Source organism: Muntiacus reevesi, chromosome 19 (genome assembly GCF_963930625.1).
Source record: "Muntiacus reevesi chromosome 19, mMunRee1.1, whole genome shotgun sequence".
In the NCBI taxonomy this organism is placed as follows: domain Eukaryota; kingdom Metazoa; phylum Chordata; class Mammalia; order Artiodactyla; family Cervidae; genus Muntiacus; species Muntiacus reevesi.
The window spans coordinates 58,611,987-58,639,934 of NC_089267.1; the positions used below are offsets into that span (position 1 = coordinate 58,611,987).

The window sequence follows — 27,948 nt, forward strand, 5'->3', positions numbered from 1 at the left end:
TTTTTCCAGTGGTCATGTATGGATGTGAGTTGGACTATAAACAAAGCTGAGCGCTGAAGAATTGATGCTTTTGAACTGTGGTGTTGGAGAAGACTCTTGAGAGTCCCTTGGACTGCAAGGAGATCCAACCAGTCCATCCTAAAGAAGGTCAGTCCTGGGTGTTCATTGGAAGGACTGATGCTGAAGCTGAAACTCCAATACTCTGGCCACCTGATGCGATGAACTGACTCGCTGGAAAAAACCCTGATGTTGGCAAAGATTGAAGGTGGGAGGAGAAGGGGACGACAGAGAATGAGATTGTTCGATGGCACCAGCAACTCAATGGACATGAGTTTGGGTAAACTCTGGGATCTGGTGATGGGCAGGGAGGCCTGGTGTGCTGCAGTCCATGGGGTTGCAAAGAGTCAGACACGACTGAGCGACTGAACTGAACTGCTCAAAACTTAAGGTCATCAAATACAAGAAGTCTGAGAAGTTCATTAGCGCACAAAGAAACCTAAGGAGGCGTGACAGCTAAGTGTAAAGCGTTCTCGATGGGATTCTGAAACAAGAAAAAAACATTAAGAGAAAAAACTAAGAAAATGCCAATAAAGTATAACTTCAGTTAGGGATACTGCATCATACAGCGTCATTAACTATGGCAAATTTACTACACAAATGCAAGATGTGCCTAATGTGGGAAACTGGTCATGGGGTAAATGGGAATTCAGTGTCCTGTGTTCAGAATGTTTTTGTGCATCTAAAACTATCCTAACAAGAAATTTATTTTCTGGGACTTCCCTGGTGGTTCTGTGGTTAAGAATCTGTGTTGCAGTGCAGGGGATGCAGGTTCAATCCCTGGTTGGGGAACTAAGAGCCCACATGCCTTGGAGCAACTAAACCCACACTGCAACCACCGAGCACAACGCAGCCAAACAAATGAATAACTTTTTTAAAAAAGAAATTTATCTTTAAAAGGTTATTTACTTGTTAAAATCTTTCATTAATTTTCAAACTCAGTATCTGACTATTTGTTACAAAAGCTAATACAGCTAATTAATTCTAAACTTAAGAATTCTTCTTAGATAATGCAAAAAAATTAAATAAGAATACTGACATTCTAAAACCTAATTTTAACAGAAGCATATTTTTAACTCTTTAAAATAATCACCCAAACCAAATTAACCGGGCTGCAAGCTAATATTATTTGATCTGCTCTCCTGTCTTTCCATTGATATACAATCACCCTTGGATATACACAACATTTAAACAGCTCCTGAAACCTAGAATACTGGTTAAAAATCTGTCAGGCCTCAGGATAAATCAAACAATGCATAGAGTCCTACAGCAGAAACACAAGACTTGGAGGATGGTAAGAGATTTCCTAGGTATCTGCCAACAGGACTCATTACCTCAGGGAGTTCTCTACTCTAAAGAAGGTGCCAAAGCTGGCTGACTTGTCTCCCTCCTCCCACTACATTAGCCATTTGTACACACCTCTTTCCAGATGCCTTCAGGAGTACTATTTTCAGAGATGCAAATGAAAAAGGGAAACACATTAACAGTGATGGAATCATAACCAAATCTCACTCTGGGGGAGGAGTTTTTCCATGTACTGTTTCTGGCAAACTGTGAACTGCTCAAAATATCCAGGAATAAATTTAAATTTCCCAGACATGTTTTGTTTGGCTGACACAATGTGTTTTGGGGATCCTCCCAGACATTTTGAGTTAGGTGCCAATATTTCAAACTTGGGACAATGCACATGTGATTTCTAGTTCTAGGACAAACCGGAAGATCTAGCAATAATGGGTCCAGAGCTCCCCATGGGAGTAACGAGCCTGCAGGGAGTACCTGAGGCGTCACAGAGGCACTGTTGGCTCTTCACGGCCCTTCCCTACACATGCGATTCTTTCATTCCACGTTCCTGCTACTTACAGGCGTTCACCGTTCCACTGCCAGCACAGACGGTTAAGTAGTAAGAGCAGCTTTAAGACAGAAGCACCACACTGCATTAGGTCATCAGTAAATGCCAAACATTTGTCCACAAAACAGGTTCATTCAACAGGCCATCAGCTAAAGATCTAGCTAAGGACATGTATATTTTCCAGCATTAAGTGCCAAGGCTTTGGAATCCAGCTAGCTAAGTCACTTCAGTCGTGTCTGACTCTGTGCAACCCCACAGACGGCAGCCCACCAGGCTCCGCCGTCCCTGGGATTCTCCAGGCAAGAACACTGGAGTGGGTTGCCATTTCCTTCTCCAGTGTGTGAAAGTGAAAAGTGAAAGTGAAGTCGCTCCGTCGTGTCCGACTCTTAGTGACCCCATGGACCGCAGCCCACCAGGCTCCTCCGTCCACGGGATTTTCCAGGCGAGAGTCCTGGAGTGGGTGCTACTGCCTTCTCTGAAGACACAACATATGCCACATCAATTTCACATTGTATTTTCTTGTAGATGACAACCAGCAAGAAAAACATGCATTTGATAGTAATACATACTATAAACTGGGCTTCCTTGGTGCTCAGACAGTAAACAATCCGCCTGCAGTGCAGGAGGCCCGGGTTCAGTCCCTGGGTTGGAAGATCCCCTCGAGAAGGAAGTGGCAACCCCCTCCAGCATTCTTGCCTGGAGAATCCACAGATCGAGAAGCCTGGTGGGCTCCTTCTCAGGGGGTCACAGAGGGTTGGACACGATTCAGTGACTAACACACACACACACACACACACTACAAATTACGTCCCTCCCGATTACTTTCACTATTGCAAAGAATTCTATTTTTCTTTAAGATGATTAGATTCATCTCCTTGTAATTATAGTCTTTCTCAAGTACATCACACACTTACTGAATCAATCTCATATGTCAAAGACTTAAAGACTTATATAAAGTACCATTCTTTCCACTGCAGGGAGAAAAATTTCTACTTGTAACTTTACTAAAAAATACATTTTTCCTTTTCAAAAGCACTCATGGTATACACAGTAATTATAAGCTAGGTTGTTTTTTGGTTTTTTTTTAATGGGCTCCTTCACTGGAAATGTCATTTGCTTTTAAAATTTTACTTAAAATACTAACTGGATAAATGTTCCACTGGGAAAATAATCATCTACAAAGTCAGGATTATCAGTTTTATCTTCAATAATCTCTCTACCAAAGTTGTCACAAATAGTGAAGTTAAAAACAAATCAGATTCTGGTGTCCTTTTATTAATTAAAAATACATAATTTATTTACTACACTATGTAGATTCATTACTTTCATGCCAGTGTAAAGGCTATTGGATACTGCAAAATTATTGGCTGCAGAATCAATAATCTGATTATTATTTTTGTTATTTTCATCTTCAACTTCTGGAAACATTATCTTCATCCATTTTAAGCCTCAAAGAAAAAGCTGGAACTAGGGTTCACACAAACCATAGTGGAAGTCAGAAATCCAGTAAGCAGAGAATTGAGAAAAATTCCTGGGAATGAATGTAGTATTTATTAATAGAGTATTTTAGTCAACTGTATGGCAATAACTGCAGGTATGTGCTAAGTGTCACTGAAGATAGATCAATCTTAGAATTAGCAAAGTTACTAATTTTAAACATCCACAAGAAACCTCAAATATGAAAATGTTAAACAGAATCGAACTCAGAGGTCTACAGAGGAACCACGCAGGAAGTCACCAGCACCAAGTCAGCCAGGGCAGCACTTCCGTCTCCTGCCTCCCCAGCCCCACGTCCTCCCAGTGCGGGTGTGCTGTTTTTAACCCAACCTCCTACTTGGGGAATTTCTTTAAAGATAACTCCTGCCTGTCATTTGCTAATTTATTCCAAAAACTGACCAGGTGGAAATTTTTTGAGCAATAAACATGCTAATAACTTTTTAAGACTGAAAAGTTCTCATTTGATGCTTCCTGATTGTTTAAAGTATGAGAGATATTAAACTATGAAAACACACACAATTGCTCCATTCCCTCATCTAAACAACTTTGCGGAGCAATGACTTTTCAGGACCACTCTTACGTTAATTATAATCCTACTAGAATAAAAAACTGAATTTACAACCACGGTGTGTGTGTATATGTATATATTCCTTTAATACCAAAGCCAGTTTCCATGCACCAGCTGATGAGCGAAATATGCAAAGTGTACGAGGCGGAAAGTACTGATGTTAATCTGCACACAGTGTTTACGTTTAGTGTGTAGTTTATCTCATTGTAGCCCACTGCGTCAGGGTCAAACCAAAAAACTGGGGATTTGAACAGGGAAAGTCTCACAGAAAGAGTGCTCGTAACAGAGAGAAACAGACAGACAGGTAAAGAGCACTCTAAAAAACACTCAAGAGCCGAGACAGAACCAGAAGCAAAAAAACAAGCCAGGCAGCGGGCCCTTCCGCAAAGCGCGGGCTTGCACCCCGGTGGAGAAGATACGGCTGCGGCCCACAGGATGGTACAGAAGTCTGGCAGGCTGGGCTCCCTGGCCTAAGCGGCTGGCCAGCAGCATCTGCCCGGAGAGGCCGCGGGACACAGCCCACGGAGCAAGCGGCCGCACAGGGCGCGGGGCTGCGCCACGTCCGTGTCAGGACATGGAGAGGGGGTCCCAAACCCGGGGCTGGGGCTGTGAGCTCAGCGGGGCGCTGTCCACGCCGGGCACCCACCGGGGCAGAGCCACTGGCTGTCCCTGCATCTGTGCCACGCACGGCCACGCAGCCGCGGCGAGAAACAAGAAGCCCTCTTTGTGCAAAGTCCCTTCAGATCCCCTCCTGACAAACTCAATCAATGGAGAGATGCTTAAAGGACCAAGCTCCAACATCAGAGCAAGCTGACTCAGAGCTGAGAGGGAATCTGATGTAAGAGGCACACTCAGTGCTCAGGGGTCTTCATAAAGGGTAAAGCAGGACAGAAACACAAACCGGAAATACACATTACATTAAATGTGGCTCAAAGGCAGGATGAAAAACAAAACCTGATTGGGTCACTACCGTCACTTCTCCAGTACACTACGAAAATGGGGGAAATAAACCCAGCACTTATTCAACAATGTATCTCAGAAACATCAGCTACTTGTAGCACTATAAACCAGCAGTTTCCAAACAGAGTGCAAAATACAGTACAGAAGAGGGAAAAAACTTTTCCTATGAAATCTATCTAAAATACAAACTTTATTACTTAATAAACAGATTCAAATAGCAATGTAAATTGAAGTAATAAGCATGCACATGTGTGAAGTTTATAATGAGACATCCCTATACTGAGCTTTCATATTCAAATGTTTATGAGATTCCCAACTAAAAGCAGTTTTAAAGACCACTGATGACCTACTTTCCCCATGGACTTCAGGTACTTCTTTGCACCATATAGGCCAAACAACACAAAAGCAATTTTTTTTTAATCTGATAAAAGAATTGATCTTAGTTATATTAGGACATTAGAAATAGATTTCTTCAACAAGTTGCCCTCATTGTAATTTATTAGAAATATGTATTTATTATACCCTTAAAAGACCTATAAATTGTTGTTGAGAGACCCCAAGGACTGCAGCACACCAGGCTTCCCTGTCCTTCACAGTCTTCCAGACATTGCTCAAACTTGTGTCCACTGAGCTGGTGATGCCATTCAATCATCTCGTCCTCTGTCATCCCCTTCTCCTCCTGTTTTCAATCTTTCCCAGCATCAGGGTCTTTTCCAATGAGTCAGCTCTTCACTTCAGAGGCCCAAAGTATTGGGAGCCTCAGTTTCAACATCAGTTCTTCCGATGAATATTCAGGATTGATTTCCTTTAGAATGGACTGGTTTGATCTTGCAGTCCAAAGCATTCTCAAGAGTCTCCTCCAACACCACAGTTCAAAAGCATCAATTCTTTGGCACTCAGCCTTCTTTATGGTCCAACTCTCATATCCACACGTGACTACTGGAAAAACCATAGCTTTGACTAGACGGACCTTTGTTGGCAAAGTAATGTCTCTGCTTTTTAATACGCTGTCTAAGTTGGTCACAGCTTTTGTTCCAAGGAGCAAGTGTTTTTTAATTTCATGGCTGCAGTCACCATCTGCAGTGATTTTGGAACCCAAGAAAAAAAAAATCTGTCACTGTTTCCATTGTTTCCCCATCTATTTGCCATGAAGTGATGGGACCAGATGCCATGATCTTCATTTTTTGAATGTTAAGTTTGAAGCCAGCTTTTTCACTCTCCTCTTTCACCTTCAACAAGCAGCTCTTTAGTTCCTCTTCTCTTTCTGCCATTAGAGTGGGGTCATCTGCATATCTGAGGTTACTGGTATTTCTCCCGGCAATCTTGATTCCAGCTTGTGCTTCATCCAGCCCAGTGTTTCTCATGATGTACTCTGCATATAAGTTAAATAAGCAGGGTGACGATATACAGCCTTGATGTACTCCTTTCCCAATATGCAACATTACTCAAAGAAATTCAAAACTAATGAAATTCCCACTACTGCCAAACAAAGAAACCAAGACATTCTTAAATAAGACTATTACTCAAATTTGATCACAATAACTGCCTATATTCATTGCTCTACTTTCCTGAAGTTTAGTTTCAAAAAACTTAAGGTTATTATTGTAAGCTCTCTTAGTATGTAAAACAAATTTTAATACCCAAAAAGAAACAAAAGAAGTTTAACTTAGTTTGCATTTTGCTTTTTTTTTTTATTAAATAAGTTTATTGACTTGGGCAAGGTACTTATCTGCGCCTCAGCAGCCTCCTACATAAATGTGGACAGTGGACGCCCCCCAAGGATGACTCAGGGTCACAGTGAGCTCACTCTCAGCCCTTCACGCCATCTCTCTCTCTCACACACACCCCCCAGGGCCTCGCACACAGTCAGCGCTTAATAAACGCACGACATCGAGACAGCTACCACTCATCACACATAAAGTCTGCTTTATAAAAACGTCTGATCAAATTGAGCCCTTGCCTTGAACACAGAAAACTCATGTCGGAATTGAGATGAAACATGAGTGGTCAGAAGAAACCTAATTTCAATAAGTAATGGAGCACAAAATTCAACCCACAGTTTAAACCAACCTATTCAAGAAAAAAAAAAGAGAAGACACTCATGCAACAGATTTAACCACTTCTGCTTCAGTAAAATAAGGCATGGCCCCTGCTTTTAAGGAGCTCCTGTTTGAGGAGAGGATGAAGAGACAGCCACAATCTTAATATGGAAAACCTATGATAAAAAGTCAGAAAAGCACACACAGTTCATTAAAAAGGGATAGGGAATATATCATTAAATCCATTTAGAAGTACAGGAAAGCCTCATGAAAAATGTAATAATAACTAAGTCTGATCAGACTGAAGGGAGAAAGCATGGAGAAACGGAGTCGATAAAAGAAGGAAACACTGAAGGGGAAAGCTAAAGCCGATGCACAGAGGTGAGGGAAGCTACGCAAACTGTAGCAAAGAACAGACGATGAACTCCTAACGGCTTTACCTAAAAACGGAAGAGAGATGTGGCTGCTGCGCAGGCTGCTAAGTCAGGCTGGGGCCAGGTCACGACGGTCCTTGAATGCAAGGCTAACGAGCCTGAATTTTACTTTTCACGAAGAGCATTTTATGTGGCACTTATTAATGTGACGAGTGATGTGTGGTGCCTCAGTGACCTAGGATACAACTCCCGTATTTAACAGGTCAGGAGACCGAGCCCGCAGCCAGTCAACAGCGGAGCTGGGGTTTCAGTTCCCAGAGCCTGGACTCTTCCACACTGTGCTACCCTTCTGAAAGGCTTTAGAAATGTGATCTCCATGCTTTGAAAGGCTAACACAATCTTAGTGACAATGTAGAAGACAGAGTAGCGAAGTGAATGGACAGAAAAGTACCTTCGAGAAAAAACCTCTGTTGGGTTTTTTTTGTTGCTGTTGTCAGAAACCAAGTGGTTACTAACAGTACATCAGATATAAGCAGAGGAGGATACAAGGATCGGGGCATGTATAAAGTTGACGGAACTCAGTGACTGGGCTGCAGAGGTGCGAGGAGGAGCTGAAAATGACTCAAGGTTTCAAAACCCAAGTTTGAGGGCGAGGGGAGCAGTGACGCTACCACCACCTGTCTTCCTTCTGGCCGGGGGTGGGGGAGAGGAGAGGAGCACGGACGGGCTCAATCTCAGACTTGCTGATTGGAAATACCAACTTGGGGCCTCCCTGCTGGCTCGCTGAAGAATGCAGCTGCCCGTGCGGGAGCCACGGGCTCAATCCCTGCTGAGGAGAGACCCCACGTGCCGTGGAGCCACCAAGCCGGTGTACCCCACGACCGAGCCAGCGCCTGCAACGAGAGGAGCCGCCGCCGGGGAGCCGCCCCCACCCTTCGCAACGAGAAGAGCCGGTGCGGCAGCGGAGCCCGAGCGCTGCAAAACCAGACAAGTAAGTAGAAACGAAAACAACAACAAAAGTACGTGCTGAGCTCCCAGGAGGAAGGGTCCCACAGGTGGCCGGGAAGAGAGGCAAGAGCTAAGAATAGTGGCAAGGCCCAAGAGGAGGGACGCCCTGGAAATCGCATCCAGAGTGAGGGCGATGCTGCCGGAGTGCACACCTGCCGAAGAGGAGACCGTCGGGAACGCACTGATGTAAGCCGCCTTCTGATCAGCGTCCTCTCGGGCACGATGATGAGGTGGGGAAAAAGGTTGAGGGTCACCAGTGAAGAGTGGAAGGAAGAAAAGAACACTGAAGAAATGCCACAAAAATCTTCACAACTGCTGGGCCTGGTCCTCTTAAATACTAATATATTAATATTAGTGAATAATGACCATGCATTTCCAGGTGAAAGGAAGTCAGGGAGGACGACGAAGGAACAGTCACAAACGTAGGAGCATCGGAAGAGCAGTGTAAATAAAGTGAAGGGAGAGCGACTTAAGATGGGTCAAACATTCTAAAATGCTAACAGAGGCTGAGCAAGCACTTCAGCTGGTAGCCTTGAATGAGTCCAATATCACCCAATTTTCTGATTTTCCAGGAGAAATCAAACAGTCTCATTTCAACATGAAAGCCTATGATTTTTAAAATGTTGACAATCAAATTTTATTAAACACAATGTGCAGGCATAGCAAATAGACTAAGTTGCTGGATTGCTACTTTAGATCCAAGGATCTAAAGTTAAATACAAATATGCCAAGTAAATGACCTTCAAAAGAGCATTTTCGAAAGACAACATATGCGGTGCTTTTCCAAAGAAGTTTGACAAGAAAGACTAGAAAACAAGAGTTAAAGAAGAACATCTAAAAATGGTACTGACGAGCCCACGTGCAGGGCAGGAATAGAGACACAGACGGAGGGCAGGAATAGAGACACAGACGGAGAGAATGGACCTGTGGACACAGGGGAGAGGGTGCGACCAGGCGAGCGGCGCCGGCATGAATGCATCACAAGGCGGGACAGAGCCAGTGGGAACGCTCTATATAGACGCGGAGCCCCGCCCAGCTGCGTGAGGACCTGGCGGGGCGGGGGGGGCGATGGCGGGGTGGGGGGGGCGGTGTGGGGCGGTGCGGTGTGGGGCGGTGGCGGGGCGGGGCGGGGCGGGGCGGTGGAGGGGCGGGGCGGTGGCGGGGCGGGGCAGGGCAGTGGAGGGGCGGGGCGGGGCGGTGGCGGGGCGGGGCGGGGCGGGGCGGGGCGAGGCAGTGGAGGGGCGGGGCGGTGGAGGGGAGGGGCAGGGCGATGGCGGGGCGGGGCGGTGGAGGGGAGGGGCGGGGCGGTGTGGGGCGGTGCGGTGTGGGGCGGTGGCGGGCGGGGCGGGGCGGTGGCGGGCGGGGCGGGGCGGGGCGGTGGCGGGCGGGGCGGGGGCGGGGCGGGGCGGTGGCGGGCGGGGCGGGGCGGTGGAGGGGCGGGGCGGGGCGGTGGCGGGCGGGGCGGGGCGGGGCGGTGGCGGGGCGGGCGGGGGCGGTGGCGAGGCGGGGCGGGGCGGGGCGGTGGCGGGCGGGGCGGGGCGGTGGCGGGCGGGGCGAGGCAGTGGAGGGGCAGGGCGATGGCGGGGCGGGGTGGTGGAGGAGCGGGGAGGGGCGGGGCGAGGCGGTGGAGGGGCGGGGCGGTGGCGGGCGGGGCGGGGCGGGGCGGTGGCGGGCGGGGCGGGGCGGGGCGGTGGCGGGCGGGGCGGGGCGGTGGAGGGGCGATGGCGGGGCAGGCGGGGCCTCAAGAGAGAGGGGTTTTATATATATACACACACATATATACTTACAGCTAATGTGCACTGTTGTATGGCAGAAACCAACACAACATTATAAAGCAATTACCCTCCAGTTAAAATTTTTAAAAAAATAAATAAATTTTAGGATAGAAGACATCTCATATGTGGAGAGAAAGGGTTAGAAAAAAGGAAGAAAATCCGAAGACATGATCAACAAAGCCACAAGACAAGAAACACACACACATCTCTGTAAGCTGAAGGAGAGACGTGACGGAAAGGAAAACATAAAGGAACAGGAAAGTGGAAAGGTTCCTTGAGAAGACGCACAGCGGAAAAGACCATCCAGTCTGCAGCAAGGATCAGGGTTAGTGGAAAGGTTCTCTGAGAAGGCCACAGATAAGATCCACTTGCCAGGTAACAGTCACTTCCTCACAACGCAAGAAAGAAAAGAAATGATTTAGAGAAAAACATGAAATATGAGGGGTATACAAGCTGGTCTAGGTCCCCAATAAGCTTCCAGAAAGAGCGAAACGCAAGCCCTGAGTGTGCCTGTGGGACGGCCCCATGTGCAACTTTCACTGTGATTTAACATCTCCTGTTTCTCTGGTAAGACACAGCTTCCCTACTTAGACATACTTACATCAGTGCCAAGTTTCCAGAGAGGCAAGTGCATTTTAAATCTGAAGTACAAAAACTGAGTTTATTTAGTGTGGAAAAATTAAGTACTTCATTGATGGCTTTGTTATTGCCTCTAAGACAAGCTCACTCATTCTCTCCTGGGAGAGTGTAGAGCGGCAGCAGAATGAAGGAAAATAAAGAGAACCATCTGAGAAGAAGAAAACATCTGAAGAGAACAATGCTTGGACTCCCTTTGCCACCTCCGGCAGCGGTGGTACTAACCTTCCCTCAGGCTTACACCTACCAAACCTTCCGCAGCTGCAACTTTTCTGTTTTACTCACAAGATTTCAAGTCAGACTTGGGGGGGAGGGGAAGGAGAAAGGAGTTCCCTCATTTCTCTTTTTTTAAGTTTGAAAACCACTAGAGAAGAACCTAAAGACTATTTTACTAAGATTAATCTTCTCTTATGGGGTCGCAAAGAGTCAGACCTGACTTGGCGACAGAAATACATTCTTTTCTGAGGGAAAGTTTCCGATCTTGTCCTTGTAAATGTATTATTAATAACAGCTAGCGTTTGCTGTGTGCTTCCAGCATCATGATATGCACAGTGCCCAACATATATTATACCTTAATCACAGCAGCTTTACGGCAGATATTATTCTTACTTCTGATCCAGAGATGAGGACACAGGCAGAAAACCAAGCTTGAAGTCCCAGAGAGGAAGGAGAGCCAGATTCAAATCATAGTTCAAAATCCATACTTCTGGCTACTAGGTAATACTAGATTCTCTCATCCCAGCCTCTCAAATCCCCGTTTTACAATTTTGGACAAAGGAAAGATTTTAATTGCAAAGCCAATAATCTTCTCCTGGCATATTCACACACATTGAATAATATGTACCCCTTCTCCAAAGACAAAAAGATCTTTCATAAGTTATTATAAAATCTAATTCTGTGTTCTCTAAAATGCAGACTTCAACCAAGTTGGTAAGTCAGAAATCTAATGCTATTTTCAGAGTGATAATAGATGACTTGAAAATGATAGCATTAATGCAAAAAAATTATGCTAGATCATTATCATGTATAAAACAACAAAGGTGTTTCGAAAGTAGTCTCTAAGTGTAAATGAAAATGTTACTTTATGTGACAATCACTTTACATAATCATGCCTTTGATCAATTCTTGTAACAACCAACAAAAGTCTGTAGCATCTCAATTTCAAGGAAAAACAAACAGGAAAGTCATAGGTAGTATGTCAAGGGTCACAATAAACAATTTTTATGAAAATTAAAATCAACATCCTTAGAATTCCAGTATTTTAGTTCACAGTATCTAATGGACTATCAAGCGAGGTATATGTGAAAGAATCTAGAGGGGAGGTTTTCCTATCAAGTAAAACAAAAGATGATTCTGGGGGGAGTGGGGTACTAAACACTATAAATGTTTCCATTCCAGATAGGTAAATCCTCAAAGGTCTTCTTGGGTGTTAGTTTCTCTTCGGGTAGCATGCACAATATCAGGTTGCCTTTTCAGAAATACTAAGTAGGTCACAATACTAAATATACTAAGTCTGACTCATTTCTTGCCAACATATTCAATTTTACATACTACTAGGGTTAATCCTGAATTACTAAGAAGCAGTAGTTTATGACAAGCACTCAGATACTCTCCCTATAAAATATCTTCATGCTGATGATGAACTTCATGATCAATTTGTTTGAGGATATAGATTTTATTCACACTATTATGCTATCTGCAATATCCCAATTTAGTCCAGCAGTTTTTTTTTTTTTTTTAATTTCCCTAAAAAGATTCAAAATACAGTTATATAAATATGTAGTGGGTAAGTCATGGCAAGTTACAGATACAAACTACTTAAGCATCGATTTTAAGTCATGCTCGGGCTCCCTCATGTCCAACTCTTTGCAACACCATGGACTGTAGTAGCCTGCCAGGCTCCTCTGTCCATGGGGATTCTCCAGGCAACTGTAGTGAGTTGCCACTTCCTACTCAGGGGACTGACAAAGGTCTGTCTAATCAAAGCTATAGTTTTTCCAGAAGTCATGCATGGATGTGAGAGTTGGACCATAAAGAAGGCTGAGTGCCGAAGAATTGGTACTTTTGAACTGTGGTGTTGAAGAAGACACTTGAGAGTTCCTTAGACTGTAAGGACATCAAACCAGTCAATCCTAAAGGAAATCAATCCTAAATATTCACTGGAGGGACGGATGCTGAGGCTGAAGCTCCAGTACTTTGGGCACCTGATGCGAAGACTCAACTCACTGGAAAAGACCCTGATGTTGGGAAAGATTGAAGGCAGGAGGAGAGGTGAACAACAGAGGATGAGATGGTTGGATGGCATCACTGACTCAATGGACATTAGTTTGAGCAATCTCTGGGAGCTGGTGAAGAACAGGGAAGCCTGCCATGCTGCAGTTCATGGGGTTCCAAAGAGCGAGACATGAATGAGTGACTGAGCAACAACTCAGCGGATCTTCCCAACCAAGGGATTGAACCTGCGTCTCCAGCATTGACTGGTGGATTCTTTACCACTGAACCACCTGGAAAGCGCATTAATTTTTAACAGGTATTTTATTAAGCTTCACATTTTATTCTTTTGAAATATAATCTTGTGCAAGTTTTGTTCAGAAAATAAAAATCTACACTTTTCAGAATATAAACTGACAAAAATACTCATGCTTTTGAATTAAGTGTATAATGATGTTTTCAAGTTTTTTATGTTAAATGGGAATTTCTTATATTTACAGAAGTTAGGAAATGATCAAGAATATGTACAAATGTTTACCTAGAAAACATTTATTAAGCTATTTATTTTATACAAATAAAAATTCTAAATGCCCGCTTTTGACAATAATGGGTCATCTAAAAGCAGCAGCAAACACAAGCATCCTGATTTACTGGAAATAAATTTCTCTCAAAATCACAAATACCTGCTTCATTAACTTTGGTAAATCAAAATTACTACAGGACTTAATTTAAGTATTTGTTATGCCAGCTTTCCAGTATCTCTGCAGATTGCTTAGGGGAGCTCGCTGGCAGTCCAGTGGTCAGGGTTCGGCACTTTCATTGGTTGGGGGGGGGGAACCGACTGGGGCCTGGGGGTTCAAGCCCTGGTCAGGCAGCCGAGAGGCAAAAAAACCCAAAACACCCCAAAACTAACTGGGATGACAACCAAATCAATTAATTATTATTTTTAAAGTTAGATGACCTCTCTCTAAATGTAAAATCTGGGACTTCCCTAGCAGCCCAGTGGTTAAGACTCTGCGCTTCCAATGCAGGGGACTCAGATTCGATCTAGGATCCTATACGCCACAGAGCAACGAAGGCCACGTGACAGCTACTGAGCCCAAAGGCCCTGAGATCCCACATGCTGCAACTAAGACCCGGCCCAGCCAAATAAATAAATGATAGTCAAAAAAAAGAAAGTGAATAAAGCTTGTATCTAGGAGTGATAAGCTCAGAACATAAGTAATACCGCCTACCAGACTTGGAGCTGGTGAGGGGACAGGGCAGCCTGGCGCGCTGTGGTCCGCGGGGTCACAAACGGGTGCACCAACTAGGGAACTGGACACACGCTCTGACACTGATAAGGATGCCAAACCTTCCACACGAATACATCATCCACATATTTGAAATTCATGTTTTAAAGAACTGCTTCATTCTGACCATTTAACCACATGGCTCAGTCTTCCTAAACAAGTGCCTGATAACAGTGAAATAAATCACGGTCATACTGAACAAGCATCATATAGCAAAGATGAGATCTTAAGAGGCAATCTGGGTAAACAGACATTTATAAACAGTTCCTAATCCTATGACCTCACAGGTCTTCAGATTAAGCAATTCACTGTCAGTGAAGCATCTAACAGTGCCTGCTTTGAACATTGATTATTTTCCTCTTCAATCTGTTAGGTCTAGTCTCTAACCCCAAGCTTCAGCCTCACCCCAGACAAAGTATGAGCTAAAACCTTGTGTGGATTGTTGGAGACCTCCTATTTGAATACAAAGACTTTTCACTGCATAACACTGCTCCTCTGAACAAAGTCACAAAAGCAGTAAAATGAGGAGTGAACAATTTAGAGTGAGCAGAAAATTCCTGCTGAAAAGTGAAAATATGACAGAAATAGTGACAAAGCAAGGAGATGCCGGCTCAAGCTTCAGTGTGGGTTTGATCCTGGGCCAGCATTTCTCAAACTGATTCCCTGGACACAGGAGGGTTTTCAGCATTCATTGTAAGAAATGTAAACTTATAATTCTGATGCTCCTAATAATAAAAATGCACGCATGATCTGAATCAACTAGATGAGAAGGCTACCTTACAACAAAGGGCTACCTGGCTTTGTGCTTACTCGTGAATTGTGCCCACTAATTCCCTCAAAGTTGTGTTTGCCAATCTGTTGGTTATGATGTATTAGAGGATCACAAAATCAACAGCAGCTTTCAAAAAATAATAAATGAATACAGAATGCATCACACATAGTAAAGGTAAGTATTTCTGTCTGCTAATCTTGTTTCAGTGGACAACTTAGTGGTGAAGTAAAAAAAGTTGCATCTTACTCTGAGCTGAGTAACTCTAAAACCTACAGACTCTTGAGTTTCTGCAAACACAAACTTGAGAAAAACTGTCATGAGTTCGGGACTGTCACTGAGGTAGAAGGTTAAAAGCAGGATGTTGGGAAAATTTCACGAACTGAATGACAGGTTAAAAGAAGTTTATCAGTTAAGAAAAAATAAGTTCAACATTAGGACAAGAACTGTATTTTTATTATTAAACTGTGTAAGACAGAGAGACAACACAAAACACCAGACTAGGTTTGACATTACGGTAAAGAACCACGGGAAATAAGAAACTGTTCCATAAATTTCCCAAAAGTACAATGATGGGGGGGATGCCTTTCTATTTAGAGACTGAGTTTAGAAAACAGGAATGACAAGCCTTTTGCCAACCAGGGAGAAAAGGGACAATTAGATATGCTTTGCAAATCTAATTATCTTTGAATATCACAGAGTATATATGAGAAGAAAGCAGAGGTGGGGCTATAGAGAAGAAAAATAAAAATCTGACCCATAAAAGTGCCCGGAATTGCAGTGGAGAATAAACACAAGTGGGATGTCGTTCAGTTCAGTTCAGTCCCTCGGTCGTGTCCGACTTTCTGAGACCCCATGGACAGCAGCATGCCAGGCCTCCCTGTCCATCACCAACTCCCGGAGTTTATTAAAACTCATATCCATTGAGTCAGAGATGCCATCCAACCATCTCATCCTTTGCCAACCCCTTCTCCTGCCTTCAATCTTTCCCAGCATGAAAAAAGTATGGTCTGTTCCAATGAGTCAGTTCTTCACATCAGGTGGCCAAAATATTGGAGTTTCAGCTTCAGCATCAGTCCTTCCAATGAATATTCAAGACTGATTTCCTTTCGGATGGACTGGCTGGATCTCCTTGCAGTCCAAGGGACTCTCAAGAGTCTTCTCCACACCACGGTTCAGAAGCACCAATTCTTCGGCCTCAGCTTTCTTCACGGTCCAGCTCTCACATCCAAACACGACCACTGGGAAAGCCACGGCTTTGACTACTCGGACATTTGTTGGTAAAGTAACATCTCTGCTTTTTGATACGCTGTCTAGGTTGGTCATAACTTTTCTGCCAAGGAGCAAGCGTCTTTTAATTTCATGGCTGCAGTCACCATCTGCAGTGATTTTGGAGCCCCCCAAAATAAAATCTTTCAGCGTTTCCACTGTTTCCCCATCTATGTGCCATGAAGTGATGGGACCAGATGCCATGATCTTAGTTTTCTGAATGCTGAGTTTTAAGCCAACTTTTTCATGCTCCTCTTTCACTTTCATCAGAAGGCTCTTTTCTTTAGTTCTTCTTTGCTTTCTGCCATAAGGGTGGTATAATCTGCTTATCTGAGGTTACTGATATTTCTCCCGACAATCTTGATTCCAGCTTGTGCTTCCTCTAGCCCAGTATTTCTCATGATGTTCTCTGCAGATAAGTTAAATAAGCAGGGTGACAATATACAGCCTTGACGTACTCCTTTTCCTATTTGGAACCAGTCTGTTGTTCCATGTCCAGTTCTAACTGTTGCTTACTGACCTGCATACAGGTTTTTCAGGAGGCAGGTCAGGTGATCTGGTATTCCCATCTCTTGAAGAATTTTCCAGTTTGTTGTGATCCACACAGTCAAGGGCTTTGGCATAGTCAATAAAGCAGAAATAGATGTTTTTTCTGGAACTCTCTTGCTTTTTCAATGATCCAGCAGGATGTTGGCAATTTGATCTCTGGTTCCTCTGCCTTTTCTAAAACCAGTTTGAACATCTGGAAGTTCACGGTTCACATATTGCTGAAGCCTGGCTTGGAGAATTTTGAGCATCACTTTGCTAGTGTGTGAGATGAATGAAATTGTGCGGTAGTTTGAGCATTCTTTGGCACTGCCTTTCTTTGGGATTGGAAAGAAAACTGACCTTTTCCAGTCCTGTGGCCACTGCTGAGTTTTCCAAATTTGCTGGCATACTGAGTGCAGCACTTTCACAGCATCATCTTTTAGGATGTGAAATAGCTCAACTGGAATTCTATCACCTCACTAGCTTTGTTTGTAGCGATGCTTCCTAAGGCCCACTTGACTTCACATTCCAGGATGTCTGGCTCTAGATGAGTGATCACACCACTAGGATATGTCATAGATTGTTATAAAACTGGTCCCTGAAGAATCACATCTCACTACACCCACAAAGAGGCTGATTCTGACTACTTGCTGAGCCAGCGGGTCAAGACAGAAGCAGAAGCTTGGAAAGCCACTGTTCAAGGGAACCGGCATTCCTGCTGCCAAGTGGAGAAATTCAGGCTGCCTCACTAGAGCAGAGGCTAAGAGCGGAGCAGCGACGAGCCAACCTCACTGGGGCTCCTCAACCAAACCACCAACCACAAGACGGGAGTGGGCTCATCTGCGATCACTCAGTTCAGGCCACCAACCAGCTGCCTGCAGAGCTGTTCCTCAGACCCATAAACCTGTAACAGTAACAGAGAAGGGCTACTCTCTTAGAGCCACTGTGGTTGAGTAGTTACCTGGCATCGACTGATACGGGATATTTCAAGAAAAAACAAAGGCTGTTAAGATTCTGAACTTCTAAATATGCGAGGACCTCAAACTTGGAAGTGCAAGTCTTCAGGAAATGGTAACCATTTATCCTCTACACTTACAAGATTAGTTAAAATTTCTTGGTTTGGATCTTACATCCTTAAACTGGTTCTAACCTACCTTTTCTATCCTGTTTTTCATCTCAGCCCCTGACATTTCCTCCAAGATGCCAGTTTGAAAAGTTGTTCCAGTTCTCTGAGGTTTATTCCCATCCTTCTAGCATTAGTTACTGACATTTAAGACCCAATGTAAACAATGTTTTCCTTTCCTGTTCAATTTTTAACTAATTTAAGTAATTTCAAAATGCTCCAGTTTTTCTTAATTCACACTCCATTTACTGTATCACCAGGTACTTTATTATCTAATAGTATTACTTAACTATGAATATATGCGCCAGATTCTGCAGTCTATGCTACAAGTCTCCATAGCTCTTAATGCTCCCACATGAGAGGAATTTAAATATTTGCTTAAAATACATTTATAAATATATGTGTAACTGGTTGAATTTTAACAAATCTTGGCTAAATATAGGTAAGGCGGGAAAAGCAACATTTTTTCTAATGAGGTGCACTGTGCAACTCTAAATGCTAAAAGAGAAACAATGAATCAAGAGCCTCCCTGGAAAATACATAGTTAAAAGTTATACAGGGTATCTGACAAACACACTAATAATAAGTAAACTTTCCATTTTAGAAGCAAGGCTACTCACATATTAGTTGGTTAATTTTTGAACCGAATTTATGTGTGGGAGTTGAGAAAAATAAGGTAATTTCTCAACTTTGACAGAATCTCAAGGAAAATAAGTACAGCAGCAGTTTCATAGTTAAGACCACACATTTTCAAAAATCCTTGGTTTTGCAGGTTAGTAATATAAAATATTATGAATGGCAATTAAAGAATACATCTTCCCTTCCCCTATTTTAAGTTAGGACCAGGAGGTGTTAAGGAGACAAGCAAAATTCAGTAAAGCTTTCCTTTACTAAGTATATTCTGGAAAGTATATTAGTATACTTAGTATATTCTATACTAATATTCTATACTAAGTATACTCTGCAAAGCGGAATTTAATGTCTCTAGCATGCAATCATTCTAATTATGAACACGTAAATTATTTCCCCTGGGCATTACCTAAACTTTTGAAGTTTAAATGACTTATTACTCCCTCAATACCTAAAGTAATTATCACTAATTAACAAGCAAGCCATCTTTTCTTCTGATTTGAAGTGACCTACAAATTAACTTAAGATAGTCTCTAACAATCAAGTCTGGTTTCTCAAGGAGAATGTTTAAGAATTTTCAAAATTCTTGCCACTACAATTAAAACGAAGCAAAAAAACGCAGACAAAAAAATCAACTTGTATCAAATACACGAAAGAAATATATACAAAGAAACACTGTAACTGCACAATTTTAACTTAGTAGCTCTCAAAGGTTTTAACTTACTTCATTTTTGCTTCTCACACCAATAAGGCACTAAACATAGTTAATAAAGGCATTAAGGTCTAAGTCAAATCCCACCTCTTCAATAAAACCTTCTGATACCCCAGGCTGAAGTGCTTACTACCTATTTTGAATTCTACTGAAACTGCTGCACATGAAATTAAATTCTTCTTCTAAATAATCACCAACAATTAACTGATTAAGACACAGACTAGAATCAATATACAATTTAAAACAGAAAGCCACAGGTTTACATGTGCAGCTACAAAATGCTCTCAGATACCTTTTTTTTTGGTGAAACGAAGATGCACTATACAATATGCCCTCATTTTAAAAATTTTTCTTAAAAGAGTAAATGGCATTTCTGGAAAGATCCATAAAATACTATTAAGGGACTGTCTTTGTGGAAGGTGACTGGACACCTAGGGTGGGAATGAGATCAAGTTTTCAGTGTTTGTCTTTTAAAAATTCATTTTAACATACCACATTTTCAATTTAAAAAGAGAATAAAAAATTAAGCAAGTATGTTTATACACAGCCTTTGACTCTCTTCAACTGTCATCTTTAAGTGACATTTCAATCTTTTCTCTTTTGGGGGGTGGGGAGTGGGGAGGGAATGATGTTTTGCCACTTGGCATACAAGATCCTAGCTCACCTGTGAGACCAGGGATTGACTCTCACGCTCCCTGCAGTGGAAGCACAGGTCTAACCACTGGACAGCCAAGCATGTACCTAAAGTGTTTAAATCTTATTCATTTACTTCTTACTAGTCTCCTGTATCTTCTTATAAGCACAGAATTTCAGTGACATCAAAAGGTCAACAAATCTCTGCTTTAATCAGGTCAACTAAGGATGCTGAATTTGCCACCCTTTTTAACCTAGTAAAAGTGAATTGTTTGAGTAACTGTTTAAGTAATTGCTTGTAATTTCTGCTAAGAAAGTAGAAATGCTGAAGTTCAATGTGCGCTGACGCTCCGTGTGCATTTACACGGCGGTCAGGAAGCACTGGCCTGGATCTGCTCCAGATTGACTCCACTTCTTAATACACCTGTGTGCCTCGTTGCTCAGCCACATCTGACTCTGCGACCCCATGGACCATAGCCTGTCAGGCTCCTCTGTCCACGCGGGACTCTCCAGGCAAGACTACTGGAGCGGGCTCCATGCCCTCCTCCAGCGGCTCTTCCCAACCCAGGGGTCAAACCCAGGTCTCCAGCATGCAGGCGGTTCAAAGTCTGAGCCAGCAGGGAAGCCCAATATACCTATATGAACGTAAGAAGAGCATAACAGTCAAAAACATCAATATATTCCTTTTCTTTTTTCCCCTGTTTCTCAGAAGGGCACTGTGGGTCTTTAGGCAGGGGGGTACATTGCAGTGGTGTGCAACTGTCCTGGTGACTTCAGAAAATGCAGCAACAGGCCCAGGAGCACTAAATGCCAGTGATCACAACCCCAGTCACTGCAGTAACCAAACAACTGACCCCACATATTTCCAGATGTCCTTGAATAGAGAAATGCAGTGGGAAAAAGCACTTGCCTAGCTGAGAAGCACTGCTTATATGAATTATGGTATGAACAAAGGTATGAGATGTGCGTGTGTGTATGATATGCAACTGAATTTCCACAACAGCAATTTCACCTCTTAAAATAATTATTAGGGACTTCCCTGGTGGTCCGCTGGCTAAGATTCCACACTCCCAATTTAAGAACTAGATCCTGCATGCCACAACTAAGTATCCCTTAGGTAGCAACGAAGATTGAAGATCTCATGTCACAACTGAACCCTGCACAGCCAAATAAACAAAATCTTTAAAAAAATAAATAAAATGGTTATCAGTTTTGGTAATAACCAAAAAGCAGTCACTACTCATTCATCAAGCAGTCACCCAGTCAGGTATACAATGCTGTCAACAAACACCAAGCTCCAACAACTCATTCTTCAACCATTACAGTACCATAAGTTTTTAAACGAACAATCATTTTAAACTCCTTTCAGAACAATTCTTCTACTGGAATGCCTCTGCTGAAACTTCCAAATAAACAGTGTTCTGTATAAAAGATATAAATCACACTTTGCTGCAATTATTTGTCTTTCTCCAGAGGCTGTAGAATCCTTGTGGCCCAGGAACACGCTCACGGTCACCTGGTCCCCACGCAGGTGTTCAATAACAATGCTGAATGCGTGAGTGAATGCTGGTCTTGTCTAATACAAGAAAGCCCCAAGTCCCAACTACAATCAGTTTTATATATAATAAAGATACAGATATTTTTACTCTAATTTGGTTTTTAAACAAGTAAGCATTATCCAGATTACAACTAGCTTAAAAAGATGTAAAGAGACCTAAGATTTTTCTTTACAGACACCCCCTTGTGCCCATGTCTACCACCTTCCCCTCCTTTTACTTTTAAAATAAAAGTACTTAAAGCAAATGCTCGTGTAAAAGCAGGGCATGCTTCCAGGAAGCAACCCAATATAAAGAGCAAAACAATACTGTTAACAATAGGAAAAACTTAAACATTTCTCATTTCTATTCCACGTCTCAGAACTCAAGAAATCTGTTACTCTCCTAAACCTCATTCAAAAGGAAAGAAAAAGCTGTAACAGAAAAGAGTAAGCAACTTTATTTCCGTCAGTTTCACTACATTCTCCAGAAATTCACCTTTTGTTAAGATAAAAAATTCAGGATATAAACTAAGTCATATTTTAAAATCCATGCAACAGTGAGGGTTCCACAAGCACCAAGCATCAACACTCACAGAATGCTAACTCTGAAACACACTAACTCTGACAAATATTTACTCATCTTTGCCTTCCTGAAGCGTGTGAACATCCCCGTTTTACAAGGAAGCCTCAGATAGAAAAGCTAAACAATAAAGGCAGATGCAATTTCTAGCTCCTAGTATTTCTAGCACTGTTTTTAGACCGCTCTAATAAATCCTGTAGTTGTTAATCATTGCTCTGCTCAATTCCTATCTGAAACGTTAAGTAACAATGGCTATGACACAATTTTAAAGAAGCAATTGTTTCCAGTTATCTCCCATCTAGCAAAACCAAATAGGTAACCAAATATATATACACACACACATATAGAAAATGTTCTATAGCAGATCTGAAACATCAGATACACCCTCATATTCAAATAATGGAGATCACTTTTAAATGCAGTTACCTTATTGTGGGATTTTAGTGCCTGCAATACTTCATCATTTTTGAAACTCACAAACCCAGCATTTGTTTTATTACTATTTCAAGTAGCACTGGTCAGTAAAAACAATGTACATGTTGTAAGACTAAACACTTAAAACTGATACAGGAAGTTTCTTTCATGCTGACAAAAAGGAAGACTGCTTCATGCATTAAAAATCATTTTAAAGTGACAACTATCTATGTTCCACAGCCTCCAGATCAAACCATCTTGTATGAGACTTCACTTACCCAGAATTATTAATTCTGCTTATAATTACAGCTGCTCAAGAGTATTTACAGTAATCAGCCTTAAATCCATCAGTGGAAACTGCTACCTGAAAAATGTCTTTCAGCAAAGATACACTTTTTACGGACTAAAAAGCTAACTTCACTTACAAATGAAAGAGCTCCTTTTATGCATATCTTACTAAAGTTTTCTAGCTTTAAAAAAAAATCTAAGATAAACTTTAATATCTACAAGGCCAATTAGGAATGAGTGGTTACAGTCAGGATAGTGAGATTAGTAAATTTCAACAATTCTATAAAACTAGGATTCTAAGGAATGACATAATCTCTAATTATGGCAAAGGTATTCACCAGACCTATATTACCTTTTAAGTGGGTGGCTTTCACATTGCATTTATTCCCAGAAAGTCACCTTGCGGTCTCACAAATTTGTTTTTGGTTTGCTTATTTCAAGAAAATGAACCACTATCAAATAATCTGTGACAATAAGGTGCAAATAACAATGGAGAATTTTGAGTATGGGATCAAGTATCCCTGATCTTGTAAAGATTTCAGAGAGTGGAGGCTAAAAATTAAGTGAAAATGTGATCGACTCTGATATGCTAAAAAGGTCCACCATTGTTTCACCTTAAGTTCAGTATCTTTCCTAAACAACTTGTCTATAATATGTTCACAAGCTAACTCGAAATGCGACCCCTAGAAATTCTTTTGCTTCCTCAAGAAGATAATCTAACCAAAATCTTCACCATAGCCAGCAGCAGCACCTTGAAATTTCAAACTTAACTGGAGGGTATGTAATCTAGTCCAAATGAAGATACAAACTCCCCGATTTGTATCAAGCAAACAGTGCTATTAACATTCCAAATCCTGGTTAGAACGCAGTTACTGGAAAGCAGTGTCCTTGTTGCCAAAAAAAAAAAAAAAAAAGGAGGGTAAGGCCTGAAACTGACCTGAGCACGGGTCCACATAACCTTCTCCGTTCCACCGGGAGGCCAAACAGAGACGGCTCCAAGTAATAGAGGGGTGGGTAGACGGGGGAGGAAGGGCAGACAGGAACACACACTCCTCCCAGGGTGAAAGCAAGAGAAGCGGGCTCTGGAGAAGCCACCCCGTAGGGACATTCGACCCTAGGATACACACACGGTTTCCCTCCGCGAGGAGAGCAGCCTTTACCATGGAAGCGGGGCTCCTAGCAAGTAAAGGCAGGAGGGGACGACCCCCGCCCCACTACCCCCGAACGTCTGGCCGGCTGGAAGGGGTCGGCGGGGACTGCTCCTCGGAACATCAACAAAGGCCCCTTCAGTCCTAAAGCGAAACTCGAACAACAAAGGCCGGGAGACAGCGAGAACGGGACCGGGGGGCGGGACGGATGAAAGCAAGCCAGCGGAGGCAAAGCTACCAAACCAGTGGGGGCGCAGGCCCGTCGGAGTGGGGAGCAGGGGCGCAGGGAGCGGGGCGCGGTAATCCCCGGTGCACAATGAGCAGGAAGCGGACCTGGCCTGCATTCCCGGCTTACCCGCGTCCACAGCGGCGAGGGCTGCAGACCTCGCCGTCTGCATCTCTGGGTCTCGGGGACCGCGCAGTCCCGAGTTCGGGGAAGGAGAGGGGAGGGGGGTTTCCATCCTGACCACAACTCCCTTCCCCCAGCCGGGAGCAGCCGACAACAACCGCCACAGCGGCAGCCACACAAAGGCGCCTTCCTGGGGCTGGCCGCTCCCGCCCGGGCGGCGGCGCCGACGATGCCAAGGCAGCGCCGACCAGCGCTCGGCCGCCAGGCGCTCGCTCGCCCTCGTCCCCCTCCAGCAGCGGGAAAGGGGGAGGGGACCCCCGGCGCCCTCACCTGGCACAGCTGCTGACAGTACTCCGCGGCCGCCTCCACGGCCGGCACCCGGCTCTCCCGCAGCCGCCGCTCCAGCTCCTGGAGCCGCTCGCCCAGGCGCTGCAGCTCCGCGGCGCAGCCGCCGCCGCCGCGACTCAGCCTGTCCTGCTCGGCCTCCTCGTCCGCCATCTTCACACCCCGCTCCGTCGCGTACGCACCTGGGTCACGTGATAACACAATGCCACGTTCGGCGGGGTCACGTGCCGGGCGCGCTCGCACGCCGCCGAGCACGTACAAAGGGCCCGGCGGGAGGCCGGGGCGGCCGGGGCGGGGGAGCCGCGGCGGGGAGGTGAGGGGCCGGGGAGGGCGGGGCTGTCCGCGCGGAACACCGCGGCGTACTCACCGCGAGCGGGAAGCGGCAGCCGCGGGCGGCAGGGGCGGGCCGGCGGAGGCCCGTGCTCGGTCACGTGGGCGCCGCGACGCGGGGAAGAGCCCAGGGAGGGGCCGCCCTCCCGAGCGCCCGGTCCCGGCGCGGCTCTCCCCCGTCCCGAAGTCTGCTGCGGACACGGGCCCCGCTCCCCGAGAGGACGGGTGAGGGGGCGCTCTGGGTGGGGTGGGGTAAGCGCTGCATTTGCGACGGGCCCGAAGGCAGGCCAGAGGCGGGGGATCTGGGAGCAGGTAAAACCTACCCATGGACCACAAGCCCGAGAGCCGAGGCGAGGCGCTGAACTGTCAGAATTGTCCCCAACTTCTCACCGGGATGGGGAGGAGAGCTCTCCTCCTACTGCCTGAGGGACCAGACCTCGTCCCACTCTCCTCTGCAGCCCCAAGAACGCCTCTCCCTCGGAAATACAATCTCTAGGGGGTGGAGGCAACAAAGAAAAATAACAGTTGGATCACAGCAGAATGAGGTCCAGTCAGTCCTCAGTCTGGAGAACGGAGCAAACCCAGGAAAAGCGGAGCTTAAAAGATTTCATACTGTGAAATTGTGGACGTTGAAACCAGGTGATTTGAAACCACGAAGACATTTCTGGAATAAATGATAGCCAACTAATCTGTTCCACCGCGATTTAAGGCTCTCCTACACAGTACAGAAATCACCAACACTGAAACACCTTGTATATGAAAGCTCTTGAAAGTAGGTCAAGACAAAGACAGCAATAAGGACTTCATTAAAAATCACAACGGAGGTAAAATTGCTAGAACAAAATAATAAGGTTATCTAGAGTTATACGTTTAACAGCATTTTTTCCTGGCGCTGTAAATAGGGATGGTCTTCTGAAACATATTTTATTTACAACCTGAAAAGAATGGTTACTTGGCACTTGAACAAAGTAGAAGTAGAACAAAAATTCAAGTGCTTAAGCGTAAAGTTCAGACTAAAATATTTTTTAGTAGTCTAAAATTAGACAAAAGACTTAGCTTCCTTACAACTGGTCTACAGAAATTCAGGAACAATGATAGTGATGAGGTATCTAGAGATTTCTAGTATTAGTAGAAAACATTCTAGACAGTATGTTGTCGAGAATGAATGTTTTGTAATGCATCAGTGATGGCAGTGTTTAACTGCCATTGTATGAGTGGGCACAAAATGCACCCTTTATGAAAACAATTATCAGCTAAATAATAATACAACATGTGTGTGCTGATATTACCTGTTAACAACAAAGGTTCTTCAAATATTTACGAAGAGAAGAGTCTGTGGAGTACACTCAAGGACTAAGGAACAAAGATACAAAAGTGCCATTGAGAGCTAAAAACCAACAATTAAGGTAGCTAATGGATATTAGTATTTGTAGCTCATGTTCCCAAGTGGAGTATTTTAGGTATCTAAGCCAGATTTCTCCAATGTATGTTATCGTCAGATGCCAGTGAAAATATAAAAAATGAGAAACATGAGATTAGCCACCAAAACATCTAAGGCCAAAACATAAATCCAAAACATCTAAGGTATCAAAGGCCAGCAAGGCATATTTTCAAGTATAATGCCTTACACCACACCTAATATATAAAAAGAAAGAAAAAAAAAAAAAGGAGAAAAGAAAGCAAAATATATCCAAAAGAGATGTATCCACTTATTGGCTTAAAAGCCCGGAGAATGTCGATCATTTCCACTTCCTGCTCTTGTAAGCCCTAAAACCAAAAAGATTTGATTAACAAATTGATTCTAAGCATTATCAGTGTCTTGCAAATGTGCCTCAGCTTGTACTACTAAGTCGTTCACTTTTATTTGGTATCTTTCCTCCCCACCGCCCCGTTCCTACATTCCTGCTTTAGAATCTATAGAAAATGTAAGGATTGGAGTGAGTGGTGGAATCACTTAACAATCATTTATTGATACTTTTGCGCAGGGGAAAATCAAAGGTGAATGGAAACTGTCCCTGCCTTGAGGCAGCGTCCAGTTTTGAGGAAGAGTGACCTGCAGTGGCAGTCCCTCTGACAAGTGCTCTATTATGAAAATGAACGTAGATTCAATTTGGAACGCCAAAGGTGCTAGCTAGACATGTCCATCGAATCTCTACAGAAGTGCAGGTTTTTTAATTAAACGAGGACTGGAAATTCTATGCTTTGACAAGTCGATCTTCAAGATCGCAGAAATTTCATTATATATTTAAAAAGGTGTATCTACAAGTACACAATGTATTATTGCGCTTAAGTCTATTTGGTCTTATATTAATAATAACATAGCTGTCAGGTCATGGGAATCATTGCACACATGCGCGCACACACCCCTACTTACTGAGACGTTCCTGGGGGGAATTCAGAGGCCTGTTCCACCCAGAAAACAAGCATAAGCCCTGGGCCCAAGAGATTCAGCGTCTCTGGGGACCTCAGTGTCTGCGTCGCGAGTACCGTGTATCCATATAGGACACAGCGCGACTGCTATGGATGTGATACAATCATGTGGACCTTCACTCCCGAGAGACTTGATTTCAGAGTAAATTTGGGAGACAGAAAAAGCCCCCCACTCCACCCCTGCGATCAGCAAAGCTGGGGAGACCCTTAGGGGACAGAGGTCACTGCATCCAGGCCGCGCCTGCCAGCCTGCTTCATGAGTTTCCCAGGCTGCGTGAGCCCCCACCTTGCCAGTGCACATTTCCCCCCCTAAAATTCTTGAAATAGCAGAGCCTGGGAGCCGGAAGGGCGCGGGGCTGTGCCTGCTAAGAGCCAGAAGGCCGCGCCCGGGCTGCGGCGGGCGCGGCGGATGGCTCAGGGCTGAGGCCCCCAGGGCGCAGAGCAACCCCGGCTCGCTGGGAGGGCCCGCGGGCCGCAGAGGGCGGAGGGCGCGCCGCCCTGCCGCTGCCCTTTCTCCCTGCCCCGGCTTTCTCCTGCGGCGACCCGGAAGGTGCATGGGGCTGGAGCCGGGCTGAGGTTGCCTCCGACCCGCTCGGC

The 27,948-nt window shown here is 44.2% G+C and overlaps 1 protein-coding gene across 1 annotated transcript in view; it reads right to left on the reverse strand.

Annotated features, from left to right (window-relative positions):
• Nucleotides 1-24,753, reverse strand: part of ZNF292 (zinc finger protein 292) — a 97,464-nt gene extending 72,711 nt beyond the window's left edge. Inside the window, exon 1 of the mRNA XM_065911288.1 lies at nt 24,577-24,753. Coding sequence (XP_065767360.1) covers nt 24,577-24,744 — 168 coding nt within the window. The 5' untranslated portion in view covers nt 24,745-24,753. The remainder of the gene's footprint in view (nt 1-24,576) is intronic.
• Nucleotides 24,754-27,948: the final 3,195 nt, after the last annotated feature.